Source organism: Dermacentor variabilis, chromosome 5 (assembly GCF_050947875.1).
Source record: "Dermacentor variabilis isolate Ectoservices chromosome 5, ASM5094787v1, whole genome shotgun sequence".
NCBI classification, from domain to species: Eukaryota; Metazoa; Arthropoda; class Arachnida; order Ixodida; family Ixodidae; genus Dermacentor; species Dermacentor variabilis.
Window position 1 is genome coordinate 60585408 of NC_134572.1, and position 23149 is coordinate 60608556.

At 42.2% G+C, this 23149-nt stretch overlaps 1 protein-coding gene across 1 annotated transcript in view; it reads left to right on the forward strand.

Moving 5' to 3' along the window:
• Positions 1-23149, forward strand: part of LOC142582648 (glycine receptor subunit alphaZ1-like) — a 183011-nt gene that overhangs the window by 140469 nt on the left and 19393 nt on the right. Inside the window, exons 3-5 of the mRNA XM_075692569.1 lie at positions 8408-8475; positions 10882-11105; positions 14877-14959. Of these exons, the coding sequence (XP_075548684.1) occupies positions 8408-8475; positions 10882-11105; positions 14877-14959 (375 nt within the window). The remainder of the gene's footprint in view (positions 1-8407; positions 8476-10881; positions 11106-14876; positions 14960-23149) is intronic.

Below are 23149 nucleotides of genomic sequence, written 5' to 3' on the forward strand. Positions count from 1 at the left end.
TCAATATTTTCCCGATGTCTACAATGCTCGGGGACGGCTTTACATGTGATCCTCGATATGGCTTTTATTCCACCATTACCAAATCTGTCAGCAAAGCCTTCATAGAAAGTGTTCTCCTTTGACATTTGTTTTGTACCACCGGTACAACACATTTCATATCGTTCAGATATATTCACCTTCTGCAATCCTTTGTGTTTAGCAGCATTGTTGTCAATGGTAGCCTCTCAAATTCCGTCCACATCCGTTCTTCCGTGAAACACGGTTATCCAACGTCCCTGCTCCACTTCAACCTTTATTTAGAACCACTCTGAGCATTTGAACTGCAGTAACCTTCGTGATATTAATATTGTTAATAATGAGGCAAATGTGTAAGCATACGCTGATGATATCGCATTCTTCTGAAAAGATAAACCCAGCATCGATAAACCTCTTTCTATCATAGAAGAGTTTGGTACTGTCTCTGGTGCGCAAATGAATAGCTTAGCTCAGGGGTATGGTTTGGTATGGTATGGTCAGGGTCAGGGTATGGTTTGGATCTTGGACCATTACACCACCACATTATGCTGGCATTAAATGGTCTTGTGTACCACCTAATATCTAGGAGTTCCACTGCATGCCAACAAGTTAAGTGTACACTACTGGAGAGAACGCATTCCAGCCCTCCAGCGCTACACAAATACATTTGTCTCGCACCATCTTTCACTATTTGCAAGAGCAGAAGCCTGCAACATGTTTTTGGCAACCAAAGTTTTCTACCTTTCAGGTTCCTCATTCGCAAGGCTTTACGTTGAACTAATTCACAGGATTTTTGCAGCCTTTACATGGTCTTCGAATTTTGAACCTATGAGACGCGACGTTTTTCGACCAGTGGGAGCAGGACGGTAAGGCTTGGGGCATTTGTATGTGTGATAGTCTCACTCTTTCTCTTCATGAGATAGCTCTCGTCCAGTATTACGAGCCTTCTAACAGGTTAGCCTGTTCATGTCTTGCCAGAATTGGTAGTGTCTTCAAAATTTTTTTCTAGGCCTTGTTGATGAGGGCTCATGCATGCGGTTTATTTTTCTATTGTTTTACTGACTGTTCGTTCTTCTTAAGAATATTTAAAAATCTTTACGAAGGCTTAATATCGATGTTCCCGCCGTCGTTTTATCGATCAGTATACATGAGATTTCGATGATATGGGGCACTTGCAAGATAGCGCAATATGCCTGTTCCCCCATGAACAAAATCTTCTTTTTTTTAACAAATTACACACTGAAACATTGCCAGTTAGAACATGGCTTCGGAAAAAGAATATTTTCATTTCGTCAATTATGACGCCTTTGTGACGTGCCTGAATATATTGAACACTGTTTTATTTATTCCAAAGCTGCCATTTTATCCTAGGACGTCCTTCATAAAAATTTGCAAAAATATTTGCATCTAAAATCTCACAGTATGGATTATCTTGTTGTTTTATGTGATGACGTACAGTGTAATATGTTTTTACTGACAGGCCTGCATAGCTTATGTAAAATCCGTATGCGAGACCGAAATGCAGAAACAACGATTTCCTCTAGATCACATTTCGTTCAAATGATTGCGCACTTAAAGGACTATTATATGATCAAGGAGAATGTCAGCCGGATCGGCATCAACTTTTTATTAGGTGTTTAACTTCTGCTGACAAGTTTTTCTTGCGATGGAAAATGTTGCTTTGTATCACGTTTTCTTTGTATGTACGGCCCGTATACCTGTCATCGCTTATGACCACCTGGCGCTCATATGATTGTGAATAGTTCCAGTAGGTACATCATTTCATCCATTATAATAAATACCATGTTTATAAGAAAAGCTGATGTTTAGCCCAGTGGGTAAGACACCTGGCTTCTGAGCGTAAGGTCGTAGGTTCGAAGCTCACCAGCACTAACATATTTGCCTTTACATTTATTTTGTTCTATACATTAATTTTTTTATAGCGATTCGACTCACGGGCAGTACAGACGGGCTTCCCCGTTGGGTAGGCAGAGAAATGGTTATGCATATAAAGAAAATCCGAAGACAGTTTTGATAAGTCATGAATGCGAAAGCAATATTGTTTATTTGAACGCCGCTGAGCGGTCTTTTGAGTTACGAACTCCTCGAGGGACCGGAAGCGCGTTTAGAAGTTTGGTCAACGCCTCCTTGATAGCACAAGGACGGTGCACCTCGATCCATGATGTCATGCTACCCTGCCCGAGCTCCATATAACCTGGTGGGGACGCTCCGGAGTAAGCCGCGGTGATTTTGGTCGCGTCACCAACTTCGTCACGTCGGGCTTGGCAATGGAAATTTCAGTCCAAACAGCATAATGTCATAAAGCAGGGTGCACAGGCTTGCTATCTAGGAGGCGCTGGCTTAGCCCAGTGGGTAAGGCACTCGGCTTCTGAGCGTGGGATTATAGTTTCTGAAATCACTACCGCCAACTTTCTTCGTTTCACATTTGTTCCGTTTTTATACCTTAATTGCTTTATAGATATAACCTAGGCGAGGTTGGAAAGCAGACGAGAGCTTGTGCAAATAAAATACGCGCGGATAACAAAGGCCTCCGAGAGCGAGGGTGATGTAGCGTCGATGCGAATGCCCTCTCCCCACACACAACCCTTGGCCCGACCAGCGTGGCCCACTCCACTCTATTGAGGCCCGCACTTCACGTGCGCACGCAGCAACTAGAAATTCAGGTGCCCTTTCGCTGCTACAGACGCCGTCTCTTTTCGATGAATGCACCATGTGATGATTTCGCATTGTAGCTGCAACCACATGGATGTATAGCACAAAAGCACAAAGGAAACTTGTAGGAGTTTCCAGATCGCTGGTTCAATCTCGGACTTGGCAGCCCCATTTTGATGGGGGAGGAACTTAAAAACGCTCTTGTATCTTGCTATGAGTGCACCTTAAGTAACTCTAGGCTGTCCAAAATGTTCTGGAGCCCTGCACTATACGGCGTCCCGCATAATCCGATGTGCCTTTTAGCGTTGTTAAGCCCAACAATGATTTTTTTTACGTTTCAGTTGCTACCATGAGTTCCCCACACATTCCTCTTGCGGCTTAATACAATAGCGCGGGTATCTAACAGGGGCGCCGTCCCTGTACTCTGCGTCTGCTGCATTACCATTTCGATGCGATATACATAGAAATAGTGAACTATCAACTGCAGTGCGCTGTTTGCAATGGACTGCTTTCGCTCGTTATTATTCGGTACCTCCGCTCCTCCTATCGGCACTATACGCGCGGCTGCTTTAATGAAGGTCGTTCTGGTCCCACTCTCTCCGTCACGGACGATGCTTCGGTGCTTCAGTTACTATACACAGAGAGATAAGGTCACGCAGTCCAGTTCCATGTTAGAAAAAAAACAAAAAAGAAAAAGTAGTTACTTCGTATCTACGTGAAGTGGGAGTTGCCGTGCACAAACGCAATCACAAAACTTTGAGGCACTCATAGTGTGCATAAGGACGCCCCGATATCTGGAGTGATATTTGATCTCGCGCTGAACGCAAATGGCGCTACAAAACCCAGAGGTTTGATATGTGGCGTACCTAGCCGAAAGAACTTCCTTTTTTTTTTTTTTGCTGAGATAAAACACCCAACTCTAAAGTCAGCTGAATCTGCGGAGCTACAATGTCGCATAAGCAGGAAAGCATGATCTCTTCTTTTTCCTTTTTTTTCTTTTCTTTTTCCTTTTTTTTGTTTTTGCTGACTGTGTAACCAAGAGAACAAAGTGAAGTACTCGGTTCAATTTTTAGGATGCGATATGTGTTGATTTTAATCTCGGTAAGCGGAGGAGGCCCCTCTGAAATACTAACAGACGTTTGTTTTTACCACTTCGTAGCAAATGCTCCAATCACATGCAACCTGTACAATTTCTTCAAATACGTTTCTGTAGCTGAAGGAACATTTCTTTGCTCCAGTAATTTTACTATTATATACGCATTTGTTTATGTGAATGCAAATAGTGCAAGCGTACCTTTCTGGCGTTCTGTATGTGAATTGCAGAAGCAGCTAGGTTCATGCTTGAGGCTGCTGTACTAAAATTTAAGGTTACGTATACCTACACAAGCTGCACACAGATGCTACGCACCAACCAAAATAACTTTTTGGACGAGCACTAACGATCACGAAAAATATTTCTCTATGATTTAATGATCATTTTGTAAAAACCTAGGTGCCAACTACACATGATGGAAGGCAGACCGGCGACTAGAACGGTCGTGTCACGAGAGCCTGTTAATAGCAATTTTGCGCAGTACAGGTTGTGCTAACTAAAGGAAGACCCAGCTGATTACATATTGTAGAATTGAAACATCGGCGAGTCCGAAACTATTCATTTTTACAAAGTGCACAAACTAACAAAGGCAACAATACGAGGACGGGACAAGTGTTTGTCGGCATCCTCTTTCTGTCGTGTTTGTTGGTGCGCTGGGCGAAAATTGGTACTTATTAGCACAATGAAAAGTTAAAATGTTCACAAAGAAAAGAGGACAGGCGCTATCAGTCCTTGATGTATATTGTCTTCAGTACAACAAACTAGTGCAGCAGCCAGCTTTAAATACATTAAGTGGTGACTTTAGTGGCAGTTATCACTGTTCGAATTCGTCGTTCTGTGATGGGGGATGAGAATCAACAACCTACTACTACTTTTGGGAGTCCTCTCAGACTTCTGCAATACATTCCGGATAGAACAGATTCTATCACGACAACTCGAAAGGTTTCCACCGTGAACATTGTGAGTTTGCTGTTTCAAACACTGCAAAAGTTGTAGTGATAGCCACAAAGAAACAATCTGATGCCAATACCATGAACGTCATTGGTTCATGAATGTAATTGTGTTAAAGCGTTGTGGTCCCGACAATACAAGTAAAAAAGTGCATCAACGATCGCCTCCGCACTAAGAAACCAATGTCACCATCCAGTGCACAATGTACTAAGCGCTATCAAAACAGCACATGTTTTCATTCTAGGAACCACAATTCTGCATTTCGCAACACCCTGTGATACACTTTGGCGCAATGAATTTCATAGCCATGTTTTCTGCAAATGTTCCATCTGTCGCTTAGGTCACTTGATTTCGAATAGTTACTGAAATTATTTGACGGAGGAATTGAACTCTCAAACACCGGAGTAAAAGGTATATTATAATATGTACAAGGTGCACTACATCCTATTTTCAGTTGCAGTAACCGTTTATCGAGGACAAGCGTATCAGAAAATTTTGCTAGCGGCGGACGTCATTCGTGAACTGCGGGGCTCCTCTGCAAGTGTTCTTCTGGACTGACCATTTCGCCCCCCGATCACTGGCCGGCGCTGAAGCAGCGAGGAGGAAAGCGCCTATGTGTGCATGTTTCCATCTCACCGGTACCCCAGCCCAGCCATTCAGCACTTCAGCAGCCACTAATCTGAATATTTCCGCATGACAGGCATTTACAGAATACACCCCTCCCCCCCCCCCTGGTGTCTGTGAACTCCGCCTTCCTCGTGAAGCAGCGAGGACTTGAAGTGTCTTCAGCCGTTGTTCGCGCAATGTACTTTCGCATAGAGAGAGAGCAGGCTATATCATACAACGAAAACATGACTGAACGCTTGCAGTGCGACAACAGTAAAGGTAGGCACGCGAACGAAGTTTAAAATCAGGTGGAAAGGAAGGTAATCGGTTTATTAGAAGACCGTGTTTCACTGAGATTTCAAAGAAAGTTACGGTACTGGCTCCCTTTAACAGGGACTTATGGATAATATTCAAATCTCAGAGCCTCAAGGCCACACTTGACAAAAAGTTTTTATTGAATACTCATGGCTACTGCCGTGTGTTTAACGAGACAGTTTAGCAGCCTGGATAACATTAATTAACGCCAGTAATATAAGTGCTTGATCATCAAGTATATATATATATATATATATATATATATATATATGAACTATTTCTGAATGTGAAGTGCGTTATTCTCTTGTATTCTTCTCTTGTCCGCTCGAAGTTAGAGTTTAGTTCTCTTGTATGGAACTGTGTTAATTAGACAATGTTGCAAAAATTTATTGTATTTAGCGACGTTTCATTTGTATCCGGTATGATCGATTTATTGGACGCCAAGTATTTTATGCGCATGAGCGTGTGCTGCGCATGCTTAATTTTAGAGCCCTAAAAATAAGGCGAGATAGCGTAATTACTTATTCTTGTACAAACTAATTCACAACCACTTCTGTCCGCGGTTGCTGTCAGCTGCAACGTTCTGCGTGCCTCGCTTAAACTTGCATGATCCTAGCATTTTCTACATGAATTACTCTTGCACTTCTAACGCTATAACACGTCTCGTAACACTACAAAATACCTTGCGTCATGTTCTTGATATACCGAGCTCTACTGTTTGCTCATTATCTCTCTTTGATAAATTCAATTTTTGTGGCACTTTGTACCACTGTTGTTTGAGATATTCTGCTTTGTTTTTCGGTTTTACGTTCTTTTAGTAACACAAGTGCACCAATATTAACACCTAAAGCTGTTCTTGGGCACTTTCAGAAAATAAATAAATGAAACAAAATAAATAAATAAATAAAAAATAATGGAGGTTTGACGGGCGTCGCGTGCAATAGGGGTTGAAGAAACTTGCCCAGGTGCTGTCTCAAGAAAAAAAATGTTTTCACATCACTTTAATGGCTAAAATATAAATGGTGCAACACACAGTGGACTTTTTGAGCAGGCCTTTTCTTTATCGGTGGCGCAGAAGGGATCTACGACGAAATTATTGTGCAAATTTAAAATTCCGCCAACATCAAGACACGGAGCTGACTCGGAAGGAAAGAGGGTAAAGGACGTAATCTGCAAGGCACCTTCGCACCAGTTTGCCGCGCCAGTGGTGACTGTGCCAACGGGACGAAATGCAAGGCGGTGATATTGACGTCATAGGCGTGCTTTTTCCGCGTCAATATTGCATTCAGAAAGCTTTCGTAGGTGAAATAGTTGTTCGTGTAGCTATTCCAAAAGCGTGTTTTTTTTTTATTAGATGTTTCGTCCAGTTTGATATTATCGAGGACAAGCTCCGAATACTTTAGCCATCCAGATCAACATTTTATCAAAAAAGTACCGAGAAACATGAAAAGAGATTGCAAAAGTAGTCCGAACCGTTGCTTCTTCTTTAAACTCCTGCAATAGCTTTTGTGATAGAAGGGTAGTATGCATAAATAAATGAATCTAGGGTTCAGCTTACTAGACATCCTCAGTTGGGTACAGACATACAGTGAATATGTTTACAATTGTTCAGTAGCTTGTACCCACTCACTCCCTGGCAAGCTTGTTCCTACTTTTAACAATCCTGAATATATATTCCCGTGCTATATAGATGCGTTTCTACACCTAAAATAACTACATGAGTTGTCATTACAAAATGTCATGAAGTTAATGGTCTGAAAGTGCACATGAAATGGTGATTTATTGAGTAGGCTGTTTAAGAGTTAAGATGATGCAACAAGGGGAGCATTTTTCATACGTAGCTATGTATATGAAACACAATATAATGGCTACTCTAAAAGGAGCGTATAGGAAGGGCCATAATGCCTTCTTTGATGTTTGTTTTGTTTCTACTGTGGTAAAAAAATAACTCCAGTCTTTACTCCAAGCTGATGGCGTATACGCAGTTCTTACAGTGAGTGTTCCCATACTGTATACGATATGCATAATGCATGCATTCCCGACAAGTATGCGAACTTTACCCATTGTGTTTTGTACTCCTGTGCTCTCAATAGAGGCATAAACTGCTATAACATAGTTAATTGTAGTGTATGGTCAGTAAATAGGTACAAAAAAAGGAAGATCTGCGAGGAGAATTCAGATGTGGAGAATTAGCATGGCAGGTAAAGCAAGTTTTTCTTCAAATGTATCAATGCACATCTCAAACAAAGTATAGTGATTACTCTAAAAAAACTGCATAGGAGGAGGCGCACAATTTTTTTCTAGATCTGTTTAGTTTTGTATTTACGCATTTATATATTCGTAACGTGCGAACTATTCATCTACGTAGCCATCTTCCTAACGTACTCTGTAATGCGCAAATATTCCCAGACCTATGATCAGGCGAAACACTTCATTACGCGGCTCCTCCAATTGTGTTTCAAATGTAGGATGAACGTCAGATTCAACGTGCAGTTGAATTAGTTTTTTTATTGAATTGCTTTCATAACTTGAACGCAACCTGAAGCTGAGTACTGTCACAAAATTTTATCAGTAGTTTCAAAGTAGAGAACCGCTTTGTGAACAGCAGTTGGGAACTGGAATAAAGTGCATTACTTGAAGCCCCCTAGGGTGATACTTTCGCAACGAGAAGCAATTTACATAAGTGAATGTAGTGCCATCTCTCGAGAAATTGTTTTCATTTGCCGATTCTTCCGTTTCATTCTTTTCCAACAGACGTTCCTACAGTTGTTAAGTGCGAGATATATCTCAGGAGTTTTGGAGCTGTGAACCCTGCAACAATGGTAAGTAGCGGACTCTAATAGCATTCCTAGTCTTGCGTTGCTAAGAAAAATGTATGGCAGGAAAGTGGATGGGGAAACAGCGCCGCGGTAGCTCAATTGGTAGAGCATCGCACGCGAAATGCGAAGGTTGTGGGTTCGGGTCCTACCGGCGGCAAGTTGTTTTTTCACCCACTTTAATTTCCAATAATTTGTTGTTTCTTTATTTCATTTATTAAGCACAAGTACTTTCTCCTATGTTGTCCTTGGTGTCAGTGTTCGTTGGCTTCTTATGATATGCCTAAACATGAAGGTGTTTTAAGCTGACTTCATCATTACCTTTTCCATGAAAAAGGCCCCGATGAGAGAACAACATAAATACCTAGATGTTATGGGCGCTTAGAAGCCATACGACGGAGTAGTCTCAAGAAATGTATAATTATTCATCTCGCTTTTGCAATAACCAAGTTTCATGCAATGATTCGATAGGCATATTTTGATACAGACAAACGACAAGGAAGATATTTTTAATGCTTGTTGACAATCTTTCATTCTTCCTAGTCGATGTAAATCTAGTTAGATCTGTGGCACTGCAACGATCCCATCGGGCTATTATATTGTAGCATGGCGAAGCTGCAAAAGGAGAAGCGTTAAAGAAATATTACTTAAAAAAAACATTTTCCGAAACATCTAGGCAGAATCTGGTGAAATTATTACATTCGTTAAGCAGCAGATATTGGGGTAACTCTATCACGCACATGAACATTTTTCTTCAATGAACAGAGTGCCTGCAGTGCCGACATGACAAATTATGTGCTGCAAAGGCCCATAGCATCAAAATATGCGCATTATTAACTTATCGTTAAGGCCTTTCTATTGGTCAAACCTTTAGCCATTGTATATTCTTACGTTAGCCATTGTTTTCGCTTTGGAGAATAGGTGCTTCCATTATTGATTGCACTATATTTTTTACAAGACTGCAATCGTAAGCTACATGTTGACTGTGCGTTAAGCCTCACAATACGGCAATATAGTTGGGGCGCCTTTCAGATAAGTTCTTGAAGTGATAGTCCTAATTAGTCTACTTTTACTGGATTCAGAAGAATGACCTCACGAAATCGTTTGAACCTTAACGATAATGTATTTCTGCTTTGCACGACTACTGCGAATTTATTGCATCGTGTATCTACGCAGAACAGCGCTCTGCTCGTATTCTTTCTTTTGGAAGCATACATGTGTACACGCCTGAAGAGATAACGCAAGATCCCAGTTATTCTCAAGCACATCAGAAAGTTGAGAGGCTTCTTCCGGGTTCTTTTTGACATAGGGCGCCTCTCTTGATGTCAGTTGTACCTTAGAAAGGTGCGGACAGCCTGGAAAAATAGTGGGTACCGAGGCAGGGTGCAAACGCGGTACGGGAAGTTTTATTGCACTTACCCTATTACGCACTACTTGACATTCGATAAGTTAGGTTACATTGTGTTGGGCTAGCTAGAAGCTATACATTGAACAATACTTCTTAAAATCTGTTAATAACATGGGCGCTATAACGTAAAGCTATTCCAAAATTTTCTATTCCAATTCTACGATCAGTTCTCCGCGATTGGCGGAAAAATTTTTCGGCCATTCCCAGTTTGCATGTCTGCCACTCGACGTAAAGAAAAGCGCTATAGCTCCTCAACTGATATAAGATGTCCACACTGATTATGCATGAATATACCCAATAAAAGAAAAATAATTGGCCCTGATTCTACGCCTTTTGACTAATAGCAGAGATCTAACGTCAAACAGTTCTCGGCATCGTCCACTTCGCCTATTTGTAAGGCGGCGTCACAATACCGCGAGGACTCACCGCGTCAAAGTGACGCGTGTGCGTTAAAGAAGCATTAATATGCGAATCAAAACTGAATATTGTTCTGAATAGCCAGAGACTGCCCCGTTCCGAAAAGAATAAAACATGGCTGCCTGCCGACCACTCAGGCACTGACTACTCGCACATGCCGGAGAGCGTGTGTTTCCATGTAACGAAACTTTTTCCGTGGCAGCATAATGTTAACGAGCCATTTCGGTACGTTTACGAGATCGCACTGCCAAGTATTTTTTGCTAAATATCTGTTTTAGGGGCCATCTTAACCTTCCGTTGTACGCCACCGCGATTTTCAACCAGCCACCACAAGCCAAGTAAGAGGACGCAGACAAATCGCACACGCCGGCACCCTCCTCTTGATTCAGTTATCTACTTTCACAGCGTTGGCTCAGCCCCATCGACACCCTTTTCACTTGAGCATGCTGCTCGCCTCTTCTCAGCCAATTAGATAATAAACACCGCTCAATGTAGCCATACTTATTCGTTATTATCAAGTGCTTTTCTCGATTCCTCGTGCACTACATCTTAGTTCTTTGTCCCCTCCGTACTCCATTTGCATGTAGGACTACGACGTAGACCTGTACCTGCGTCAGACGTGGACGGACTTGCGGATGAAGAACGCCAACCTGACCCGGTCCCTAGACTTAAACGACCCCAACCTCCTCAAGAAAGTGTGGAAACCTGACGTCTACTTTCCCAATGCCAAGCACGGGGAGTTCCAGTTCGTCACTGTTCCCAACGTTCTCTTGAGGATATACCCTACCGGCGATATACTCTACATGTTAAGGTAAAATTACCCGCAGCCTGTTTCTGGTATACCTAAATGTAGCAGATTAACATCACATGACGCAAGAATTCGTTTTTGGTACAATTTGACACCTCGAACATTTCATTTACGCGCTGGAATGTTCACGCAATGCCTATAGTAGCGTTTCTTTCGACATGCTTGGAGCACACTTTCAGTTGGCGATTGTTCAAGATACGAACTACTATTATTTAGTAAACCAAATATCTTTACTAAACCCATAACATTGTTTTCTTGAGCGAGTGTGCTATCTATGGTCACAAATGTGAACGAGTATTTCTAACTTTCCTTCATGTGGAAGGGTGTTCAGGCTTTCTGGGTGTTCTGAGTGTGGTCTCGCGTCCATTTTTGAACATGCTTAACGCGCTATATTATTTCGAGTATCCTAGTATTCCAATGCGGAACACAATCATGGTGTGACACCTGCATACTTTTTACGTCAAAGCACTCGCTTCTTCACTAGGAAACGTCGATAACACGATGTATGGCAAAAGACATCTCTAATCTAGACTACAAAAACTTCTTCAGGGCAGATAAACCGCAGCGGTGGTAAAATGCTGGAGCGCCCACCTCGTATACGGGGGATGTACCAGGTTCGAATCCTGGCGCCGCCGGAAAACCCATTGGTCATTTTTCTATTTGGCAGAGATCTACCATGACCTTGTGCTTGGATGTTAATATGGGTTCTCATCTCCAAAGGGAGCCCCTAGAGAGCTTTGAGAAGGTCTCTTGACACCCCTTATCCCACCACAGCTTTGGTGACATAGACGAGCATCCGCCGCTGCTGTGGGAGGCCCACGAGTGCTGCCGGCAGGTACCTACTGGTAAAAATGGTACAAGCGCGCTCCCGGCCAGGTGTTCGGCAACCACGGAAGTACCAGACACTTGGTGGCAAGACACCCACCAAATGTGAAGTTGGCAGTATGGAGCGGGCAGACGCTTCTTTCATTATTTTTGTGAGATTGTCGTAATGTTTTGTTTGTGCTGGTTCTTGCTCAGCAAGCAAAGCGGTTTGTACGAACCTCTCCGAAGCAGCGTCTCCTAGAAAGCCGGACGTCTGAGGGAGTGGGTGCTTGAACCCGTCTTAAACATTGGTGTGGTTTCCGGTGGTTTCGATCTGAACCACCACTTCCCGCAGCTGAGCCAGTCGGGTTACCTACTCGTAGTGCACATGAATCACCAGTGAATTTGAGCAAGTCGCCAACTGTTCCTAAACTACCTAATATATTACATTTGAGATAATTTTGCAAAGACATATATGTGAACAAATACAGGAGCAATGTGGACAAACACAATTTGCTTATTGGGAAGCCTATCTTGCGCAAAGCGTTTATGCAAGAATAGATTTTGTCCTTTTCTCTTTTTTTGTGCGAGATATAGTGACAAAGCACATGCACATGTCCATCTTTTCATCGTTTTCAAGCAGTTCCAAGAGATCGCCAGCTTTTTTATCAGTGCTTCTGCGAAGAAAACAAGTGCACGTAGAATCTGGTTTGTATTCGCACTGCTTGCAGAATAACGGTAGATGACCCGCGGGCCTCCGTGCTTTCAAGCGACATGGCGTGTTCGCGAGTTCGGCGGTTCTGCCATTTTACCTGCATGGCCTACATATTGCTTATTACGGGAACATTCCATATGAAATTACAATATTTCGTTATGTTTTTCTATATTTCTTACGGAACCTATATGGATTCCTTATAGATGTAGTGTAGTTTCTTAGGAATCGCGCGGTTAACGCATTAACCTGTCATATAAACATAACGTATCACTTTAAAGCATGTATGCTGACAATCTACAATTTAGCTACAGGCAGTGGGAATGCAATCCGGATTTCAGATGCACTATTTTCCTCAGAAGTGCACCGGCATGAGAGCTGGGTAAATTTTGCAAGCCTTTGCAATCGATGGAAGGGGTGTCATGTGCTAGTGCGCAAAAAAAAAAGAGGCAAAGAAAATGTAAATTTGCAGGGTTTATGTTTTTAAGTTATTGTCACTTCATGTGTTTATGTTTACAAATGATTTCCTGTTGGTAGTGTAGTATTGTGTCCTCTACTAATACTCATATCGGCTAATCACCACGGAAGATATGCAGTTAGCAGACGACAGCAGCATTTAAGGCTTTCATTGGGGCTAGTTAAAATAACGTAATTGTGATACAGTGCGGCAGAAAATGCATGCATAGAACTACAACGCACGTTCTCTACAATGTTCGTGCTCTAGTTGTCTGTCCATTTAGCTTTGTAGCATTGTATCTCATCTAAACTGTTTACTGCGGTGTGAAACCACTATGGATATATAGTGCTGCAAATAAGAGTCCTCGGCACCCTGAATCTAAGCAGTTCTAAAACTATGGCTGCCAACAACGAAAGGTGGCATGGAAGCTGTGCTTCCACTGACAGAATCTTAAAGCGTCAAAACCGCTGACCATATGAAAAAAATATATTTTTTATGTCGGTTTACTATCCTCGCTTTTAAACTTCGTTGGCAGCAGAGTGCCATTTTGTGAAACGCATACATTTCCTTCACACAACAAGAAACTTTTTGAAAAGCTCAGTTTTGGATGCATCTTCTTCTCTTCATTATCGTCTTTGTGCGCTTTTACAGTTCCAAGGTGAATCTTCTCAAAGTTGTTCGCTATTTGACACACATCCCCTTAAAAAGCATAATAAAATCTGCGTGGTCACAGAAAATTGCTGCACTCGGCACTTTTGCTGCGTCGCGTCAGCAAAAGTGTCAAGTGCAACGCCTTATTTTAGAAAACATCTTATGGTCGCTCAATTAACGTGCCCTCTTTCAACGTAGCAAAAAAAGAATAAGAAAAACCGCTGTCATTTATGCAGAGGATTTACTCAAATAGCGGTGTCAGGTTTCTTACACCTGATATCGATCTCTATGACAACAAGAATCACAGCGTCGGTGGTGCCTTGTCTATTTTTTCTTTTTTTTTTTACGTGGAACTAAGTACCAAAAGAATGCAACTTTTCTGCGTTTTAGAAACAGCCATGGTCTTTAAGCGAACTGCCTTAAAGCTCCGCTGAGGTGAGGCATGTTGATGATTTCACGTTGTGGATATTAATGAGGAACCCCGCGTGCTTTATTATCCCGAGCAAAATAACATTGTCTGCAAAACGGCGTGCAAGCGAACGTCCCGCGCCCTTGCTTTGCTCCTGTTCCGCCCCTTTATCTCATTTTCATGGCATTCGGCCCTTTGGTGCGAGCACGTATACCAATTCCGCGAACAAGACACAGCCTTAGCTTATCCTACAGCATAGCGTACCTTCACTTTCCCCCGATATTTGCGTGCTACTACAATACAAAGAAATAGATGAGTGCGTGCGTGCGCGCGTGTGCGCGCGTGTGTGCGTGCGTGCGTGTTTGTGTGTGTGTGTGTGTGTGTGTGTGTGTGTGTGTGTGTGTGTGTATGTGTGTGCGTGTGCGTGTGTGTGCGCGCGCGTGTGTGTGTGCGTGTGTGTGCGCGCGTGTGTGTGTGTGCGTGTGTGTGCGTGCGTGTCTGTGAGTGCGTGTGTGTGCGTGCGCGCGTGTGTGCGTGTGTGCGTGTGCGCGTGTGCGTGCGTGTGTGTGTGCGTGTGCGTTCAGGACATCCTATATAAAGCCAGTTGGACCACAAAGCTTCAAAGTCACATTTCTTTATCACTAAACTTGATAAAGAAACAATACAGAGTTCTAGACCATAAATTATGTCAACACATTTCTACTTTGTTCAATCATCGAAGTTTCTTTTTTTCATTTTTAGGCTAAAGCTAACATTCTCCTGCATGATGAACATGGAGCGGTACCCCCTGGACCGACAGGTCTGCAGCATCGAGCTTGCCTCATGTAAGTATTTGGTATTAGGCCTGCCTCCTATATATTTCTGCATTCACCACGTGTCCGGTTGGCAGGCCTCAGGCTTCGAGGTCGTTCTTGATTAAGCCGCCCTTGATGGTTCCACCCGAACGTGACTTGGGTAACTGCTACCTTTCGCGAAAGCGACAGAAGCAGTGAGAGGTGGCGGGATACGGGGAAGGGCGGCTTGAAAGCCGTCACTGTCGGATACATGACAGTTTTGTGTATGGTGTCGCCGAGCTCATAATAAATGGCCTTGAGTAGCCTTTTGTAGCAGAGACTACAAAGCCAAGGAAAAACACAAATACAAGTTACAAATACAAGATACAAGTTGACTAGCAACTTGTATCATATTTCTTTCGTGGCTCTTATACCGCGAAGAGAAAACCCTCCTATATCAGGGTCATTCCTTTCTGCATCAAGGAGGTATTTGTTTGCTTTACGGTAAGTATATTCCCTGGATTAGTCACCAAACAATGTTTGACTGACTCAAGAAACACAATATCCGCGACACGTGCCTCTTGCGCATAGAAATACTCTTCAGACATTGAGTCTTCAGCAAATTCTTTGAGAAAGCAATATTCATTATACCCAAGGTTTAATTACTAGTTTCTAAGAGCTAGAATACCGTTTGCTCATAACACTGTGTTTTGCTGAATATTGTCCGAGCTGATTATTGGCATTGCTTAGCATTTTACCAGCAATAAGGAGGACACGACGTAACACACTATAGGCGCCCGTTGTGAACACAGCGCGTTTTGTGTCTTGTCCTGCTTTGCACTGTTAATATGTTTTACAAGACTTTCTGGCCACAGAAGCACCCATTTATTGCCGAACATTCCACCCGTGGCTAAAGTCATGAGTGAGTTGCAAGCATTATTCCATTATTGTCTCTAGACACAGTCATTCAGATGCTTCTTGGAAGCAACTACAATAATTTATTTATTTATTTCACAATACTGCAGGCCAGCTTGTCCCAAGCAGAAGGGGCATGAAAACACAAACCATAACAGCATGTATACGGCAGAAAAAATTACATTGCATGTGGTATACAATAGAATAAAAAAATTAAAGATAACAGAGCAGAAACGATAAGTCATCAATATTGAAATCGCTCACATAAGGGTGTTTTCTCTCTACTGAAAAAACAAAGTTTGAAGGGCCTGTTCCAGGTGAGGAGAGCAAAAAATTGATTCAGGAAGCGAGTTCCAATCAGCTATTGTTTGAGGGAAGAAACTGTGCTTAAATGAGTTCCCTTTAGCAAAAATAGGCTGTAATGAGTGTTCCCCATTAGGACGGGATTTCGGACTCGTGGAGTGCCTGAGGAATGAAGGGGGAGAAATGCTAAGCTTTCCTGCCAAAATTTTATGAAGGAAAGAAATGCGGTTCAGTTTATTACGTGTACAAAGCAACGGCATATTATTGTCCTTCATAAGCTGTGTTGGAGAGTCCGGCCTTCTGTGTTTATGAAAAATAAAACGTACTGCCTTTCTCTGAACTAGCTCTAATTGATAGATGTCTTTATTGGTGTGCGGGCCCAAAATTACGGACGAGTATTCAAGTTTGAACCTGATGAAAGTTTTATAAGCCAAGAGCTTAATATGGCTAGGAGTTTCTTTAATTTTCGTCTCAAGAAACAGAGCTTCGAGAATGCAGTTGAACAGATCTCAGAGATATGAGTGCCCCAGGTTAATCGGTTGTTAAGAGTTATTCCTAGATATTTATGTTGCAAGACCTCCCTAATGTGACCATTTTGGAGGCTATATTGGTAACAACTAACATTTCTTTTCGTCGTTTGTTTTCAACTTTACGTGAGTGCCCTAGCACGGCAGCACTCCTATGCAAATGCGCTTGTGCTTTCTGTGCTTTTATTTCCCATAAACAACATACATTTAAATATGGACAGCTCTTGAGGAAAAAAGCTGCGTCAGCAGCTTGACTAAGTTCTAAAACCCATTTTATGCAAAAAAATAAAATAAAAGGTGCGTAATTGGCACCGTATTCGAACACATCTCACACAGTGTGTGGTACGACTGAGTTTCATTCTCCTGAGCTGCGTTATTTAAGGCTCTGCGGCACGAACAAAAGATGAAGCTAAATAAGTATACTGGTATAGCATTATAAGCTTGTGAACGGTAGAGTTTAATAATGTAGGAGTAGCTCTACGATATGCGTCACATTTCGTTCCTTTAGCGTTAAGGGTGCAAGACTAGCTGTTGAAGCTGAGGAAACGTAATTCTATTTTAATTCCATTATTAGTGATCTGGTTCAATGCTTTTCATTTCCTGCTCGAGGCGGACGTTTTACTCTGTTCACCTTTACTGAAAGGGCGTAATCTCTCGCACCAACGCGAAATACCAGTCCGCACAACACTCGGAATCGGCCCACATTTTGAGACTGCACTATCGTCGGCATCAGCCTATATTTATCGTGGGTAGGTATACAGTTAGGCATTGTTAAATATTGTGTACATGCCGGCCTAATTATTCTGTGGCCAGCATCACTTCCAAAAATCTAATGAGAGCTAGCATTTCAGTCTCCAGCATTTGTTCCTTGCATCTACGACTGGACTAAATATAATGAAAAGGCTAAGTCCTGTCAGCTCATCAATGTGTGGGCTCCATGCTCAATTTCCCGCCATTATTACGGAGCTAGCACATTTCCTCATGCTCAAAGAGGAAATAAGTGATGCTACGAGCGTGTCGATCATTATGCAGCTCCAAAATACAAAACGAAAAACGAGAATAGCTGTCCCCTCTCCCCCACGTAAGCCAATTCGAGTCAATTCTTCATTCAACATCATCGTCATGAGGATGTTGGGTGCGTCGACAAAAAGCCAGAAAAAAGGCTTGACGGAGGTCGACGCACCATACAATGACTTGGCAACAGTATCACGTATACGATATACGTATACGTAATCGTGAGAGCAGACGAAATATAGCGTCATTCAAGCATCCTTGTTACTGATATTACCAAATTCTTGAAAAGATGGCACGACATTCATTTGTTTCATCTCTACCTAGCCCAATGCTCAGTTCTAGTGAACACGTCTCGTTAGGCGCGGAAAGCTCGGAAATGTGGCTTCCGCTCGTCAAGGCCACCAGAGAGCAATACGTGAGAGGGAGAAACAGAATGCTGTGTACTGGCCGGCACAATCAGGGGCCTCGAATGTATTGGGCGGGTAACGACCACGCTAGTCTACGAGACTGCATCGATCTTCACAGCCGCCACCACTAATAACGCCAGCGCCGCGAGAACGCTCGCTGCTTTATTCCCCGGGAAATCCGCGAACCAATCGCCTGTTCCACTGTATTGAAATGGGCACAACCTCGTGCACGTGGCTTCATGTTTTCTTTTGGCCCTTTTGTTTCAACGTGGTTCGACAGAGTGCGAGTTAAGGCGCGGACAAGCTTTCGGCTTTGAACGCTTTTGTAAGGGAGTGGGTTTAACGACAAGGCAGGATGAGGACGAACGATTATTAGCGCGGCCGTGCCAGCGTGTACCTATTTGGCGCTGTTCCTCAGGATTACCGGAAGCGAACTGTAGTTGTACCAAGGAAGTGAGTTAACGCTCGGGCGCTCTAATTGACTGCTTTCCACTGGAACATATAAAGCCTTTTGTTGTGATCATTACGGCACGGCTTTGATAAAAAAGAAACTATATGTGTATTTCTCTTTCATGAAATTTACCCTTACGGAATCAACACAAAAAGCCAGAAGCAACGAGTGACACTGGCTGATACGGTCTTGAAAAGAATATCTTCATTATTCTGTGCTCTCAGAAACAACAAAAAAGACATTGTAATCGTGTTCATGAGATCACGCGAAATAAACTTGCTGGAGAATCGGATATAAGAATGTAGTTACTAGAATTTTCCCTGATAAACACGCGTAACAAAAGACAGCTCTACAGGTGTAAACGCAGATGTTACTTAACGGAGCGGTTCTCATACAATTAGTGATAATAAAACAAGCTGAAACTGACAGAAGGTCTTTACCATCAGGTCGTTTAAACACCCCCCTGCACTTTCAAATTACGCTTTAGCAATAAGCAGGTTAGGATACAATAGTTGCTTGCTATTGACAAACAAAAGGGCATATTAGCTTCACACAAACGTAACTATATATGTGACTGCGCAAAAACATAATTTTAAAAGGCGACATGAACACACTTCCTTTTCATTTTTACGACGCAAAAGGTAAAATTTTGATTGCATGTTTCAGCAAAATATGAGATTTATGCTAAAATGTCGTTCTTATTTGATGCTAAGTCAACAGATCTCACCACCGTGAATTGACGTGGGCTCAAGTTACCCTTGAAGTGGTATAAGACGCGAATAATATTTGAAAATATAAATCAAAGTACAAGGTTGCATAGCAGTGTAGGAGAGTGCATAGTTGATAGCGAAGAAAAAGAAAATCTTGTAGTCAATAGAAAACCTTCAATAAACTTTAAAAATGTTCAGAAGTAATATTTTTTGAAGGGGAAGCAATTAAAACTTTCGCGAATTTAAGGATAACGCTCAAATTGCTGAGAGTGACTACAGTATGAGCATAGAGCTGACTTACTTGTAGACACATTGCAAATGTAGTACTTCTGTTGCCGCCAGAATACTGGCGAGGTATACTACAAACTACACTTTCCCCAAAAACCAGTAGAGGAAAAGAACGATCATTTCCACGATGATTTTCGATACCATGTGCTTAATCCTTTTACATATTTCTTGTAGCATCTAGTACACCTTATTTGTTGAGTTTAGAATGAATGTCGGATGACGTCCTCAATTTTTCTATATCGCAGACAGCAAACACTTCTATAAAGGACTTACTGTAAGCTAAGAATTATATTGTTTAAGAGGAGCTGCTGGTATATTTGTCATGTATTTTATTGCGCTGTTATATGTATAACTCTACTGCTGTCATTTGCAGATGTATTTGACAGATACTTTTTCAACTCACTCATCTAGTTTCGCGCAGCTGATGATGAGTGCGAGTATTGTAATAATTACTTTAATTGCAAAAGCAGCTTTACCGCATTTTTTTCTTGAATGTCTTACTTCTCAACGTGAAGGTTACGCGAACCTCTTGATTGTAAGTGTAGTGTTGGGACTCGGGTGTCCCAAATCACAGTTTTTCAGTATTTACAGTCGCCCGCGTTGGCCCAAGACAACCAACGGTGTCCGGCCTCCAAGATGCGTTACGGATGTCATACATCATTGGCGTCGGTAGATGCACAGAGCGATTCATGGGGTTCAAGTGGCTCGATAGTAAGAGGCGCGTGAGCTCAACAGCAGGCTTTTGAACAAGAGAGCCTTAACTTCACAACCATTCCTAGCTTTATACGACTATTGGCGTCGGTGATTCTCTAAGATGGCTTACGGATGTCATGCTTCATTGGCGTCATTGAGTCAGAGAGCGATGCACGGGGCTCCAAATAGTTTCCTACAACTGGCTCAAGTCGCTCGAGCATACCGGGCTCGAGAGTCAGAGGCGCTCAGTAATTGGGACGCTCGTTTCACTGGGAGCGACGCACCAGGCGTCTCCCAGTTCTGTTCCTTTGAAAGTTGTAATAAGTGAGTTCAGTTCTAGCGCGCATAACTGACGAACAGTAACAATTAATTAATTAATTAATTAATTAATGTCTCGTAACTGTTTACGAAATCCGGGAAGTTCTGCAGTTAAACCCACACATATACGGCCAGAAATAATAAACGCTGAGAGCTAGATGTAGGTTTTCATCCTCCTTGTTTTATTAGCATTCTTGATTACCAGTTACGTGCTCTATGGCTCACGAATTACCGAAAGACTCGTACGTATCCCGTTGTTGCAAAAATTTCTTACCAAAAGCGCCTTTTCCAGCAATTTTTAAAGTTTAAAGGCTCACCAACCACGAAGGTTTCACCTTCACATTCAATCCTCGGAGCGGCGTCTACCAAAAGGTCACTGCTCAATCTTTGTAGCTCACGGTTTCGAAGACTCGTAAAATGCGCGACCGTCCACTTTTTACTCTTCACAGCCCTGACTCTTTCCCCTGCCTTATACAGGCTGCCACTAAACGCCTTGCAGCGTCGTCCGGTTTAAGAGCAAAATTACGCACTTAAGTCGCCAGCGCTGGGCAATGTGCGCCCACCGTAAAACTCGACCGTCGCAATAAAGTTGTTTCACGGTACAAAGTGCCCCGTCTTCTAACGCCTGGATTCTTGCAAATTTCCCGCGCCAAGGACTGCCCTGTATAGCAGGGGCGCCAGACGAATAAGTAATCTAAAGACAAAATGGGATGCTGTAGGATAAAAAACATGACAGGGCGTGGCTCTACTTGAAGCTCTGGTGGCGGATATGCCTCACGCCAAAAGCCTAGACCTTGGACGCGTATCGAGCGACAAGCGCCGAGCATTGGCCTCTGTCCTTTAGGGCGCAGGTCGTAACAAAAGGTATTGCAGCGCATGAGATGGTGTTGAAAGCTTTTCTTGCTTGCACCGTTTTGCACTAGGAAGAAAGGACATTTCCCTCGGGGGAATGATGAATGGTGGCATCGATAACTGACGCGCTTGGCACAGACAAAGAACTTGGAGATTCCATGTTTCAGGCTATTGCCTTGTATGGAGGCACAATGTTCTTATCGTACAGCACAGTGCAAAGGTTTACGCCTGTCCTCAATTACTTACTTCGTGCCACAAAGATCAAAGACCCATACAAGTTTAGCCAAGGTAATATGTGATGGAATAAGTCTAATTCTTTCAAGCGTATCCAGAACTTCGTTTTCCGTTTGTATAAACTGCGCAATATCGCAGAAACCTATCAGGTTTCTGCGATATTCCACAGTTTATTATTTGTTAAATAAGGAAACATAATTTCTTTCTTTCTTTCTTTATTGATTTATTTAAGACAATGAACAGATTGTCTTAGGGGACACGGCTAAAGGCAAACATTTGACTGACTAGGCCGTGCCACCCGTACATTGGCAGCAACATGGCAGTGGCAGGCTTTCAGGAGGTCACACATGAAATTATAGTACACATTTTCAACACTTGAGTACACAATTCACGTAAGAAGAAAGAAAAAATGTTAAAGTTTATACAGTTTTCTAAAAAATTGAAGCACAACAACAACAGGAAAAAAAGAAGCATGTACGAAATTTTTCATACCTGTAGCTGTAAGGTTAAAGTTTACACAGTTTTCTAAAAACAACAACAAGAAACATGTACAAAATTTTCTATACCTGAAGTTGAACATTTCTATTAGTCTTCGCAGAGTAAGAATTCTTTTACCGTTTTCTTAAAGTTTTGCTTTGAAATTCCAGAATTTAGCAGGTCCAATACCAAGGGGTAGTCGTTTAGAAGGTTAGGAAGTTGAACTGCTAGTTTTTGATCTCCGTATTTTGTTCTGCAACGTGGTTTTCCTATCAGAGTTTTTCTGAGGTTATAGCTTGTCGTTTTGCCATGGTATTTACTTTGGAAGGAACATTTGTCTTCCCAGAATTGCCGTGAAATTTCGAGGAATAATTTGTAAGTGTGAAGTTTTGATACTGTTAATATTTTATATTTGTTATAGTATGGTTTAGTGGTATCAGTACGTTCTAAGTTACCTGTCGCGCGCAGTGCGCGGTTTTGGAGTGTTTGAATTGATTTTAGGTTAGTTTGTGTAGTGGTTGACCAAACTAAAGAACAATAAGTTAATCGAGAATGTATAAGCGCGTTGTAAACATTACGCTTCACATTTATCGGTAGCAAATATCGCAACCTATTTAGCACACCGACAGCACGAGCAATATTTTTTCTAAGAACGTCTACGTGCGGTGACCAGGACATATTTTCATGGAATGTAATTCCTAAAAATCTGGCTGTTGGTGCCTGTTCGAGGTTGACCTTCTGAAATTGGAGTGTTAGGTGAGGGTCGATTATTGTTCCTTTTGATTTAAACACTAGATACTTAGTTTTAGTTATGTTTAATTGGAGTTTATTCGCATTTAGCCACAAGCTTAGTTGCTGTAACCAGATGTTAGCTTGCTCAAAAAGATTTCCTATTTCCCTTCCTGAGAAAAACACGTTAGTATCATCCGCGTATAATATAATATTGGAACAGCCTTGAATATTGACAATATCATTAATATAGAGTAAAAATAATACAGGCCCCAAGACGGATCCTTGCGGCAGGCCGTACTTAATGTACTGAATTTCGGAAC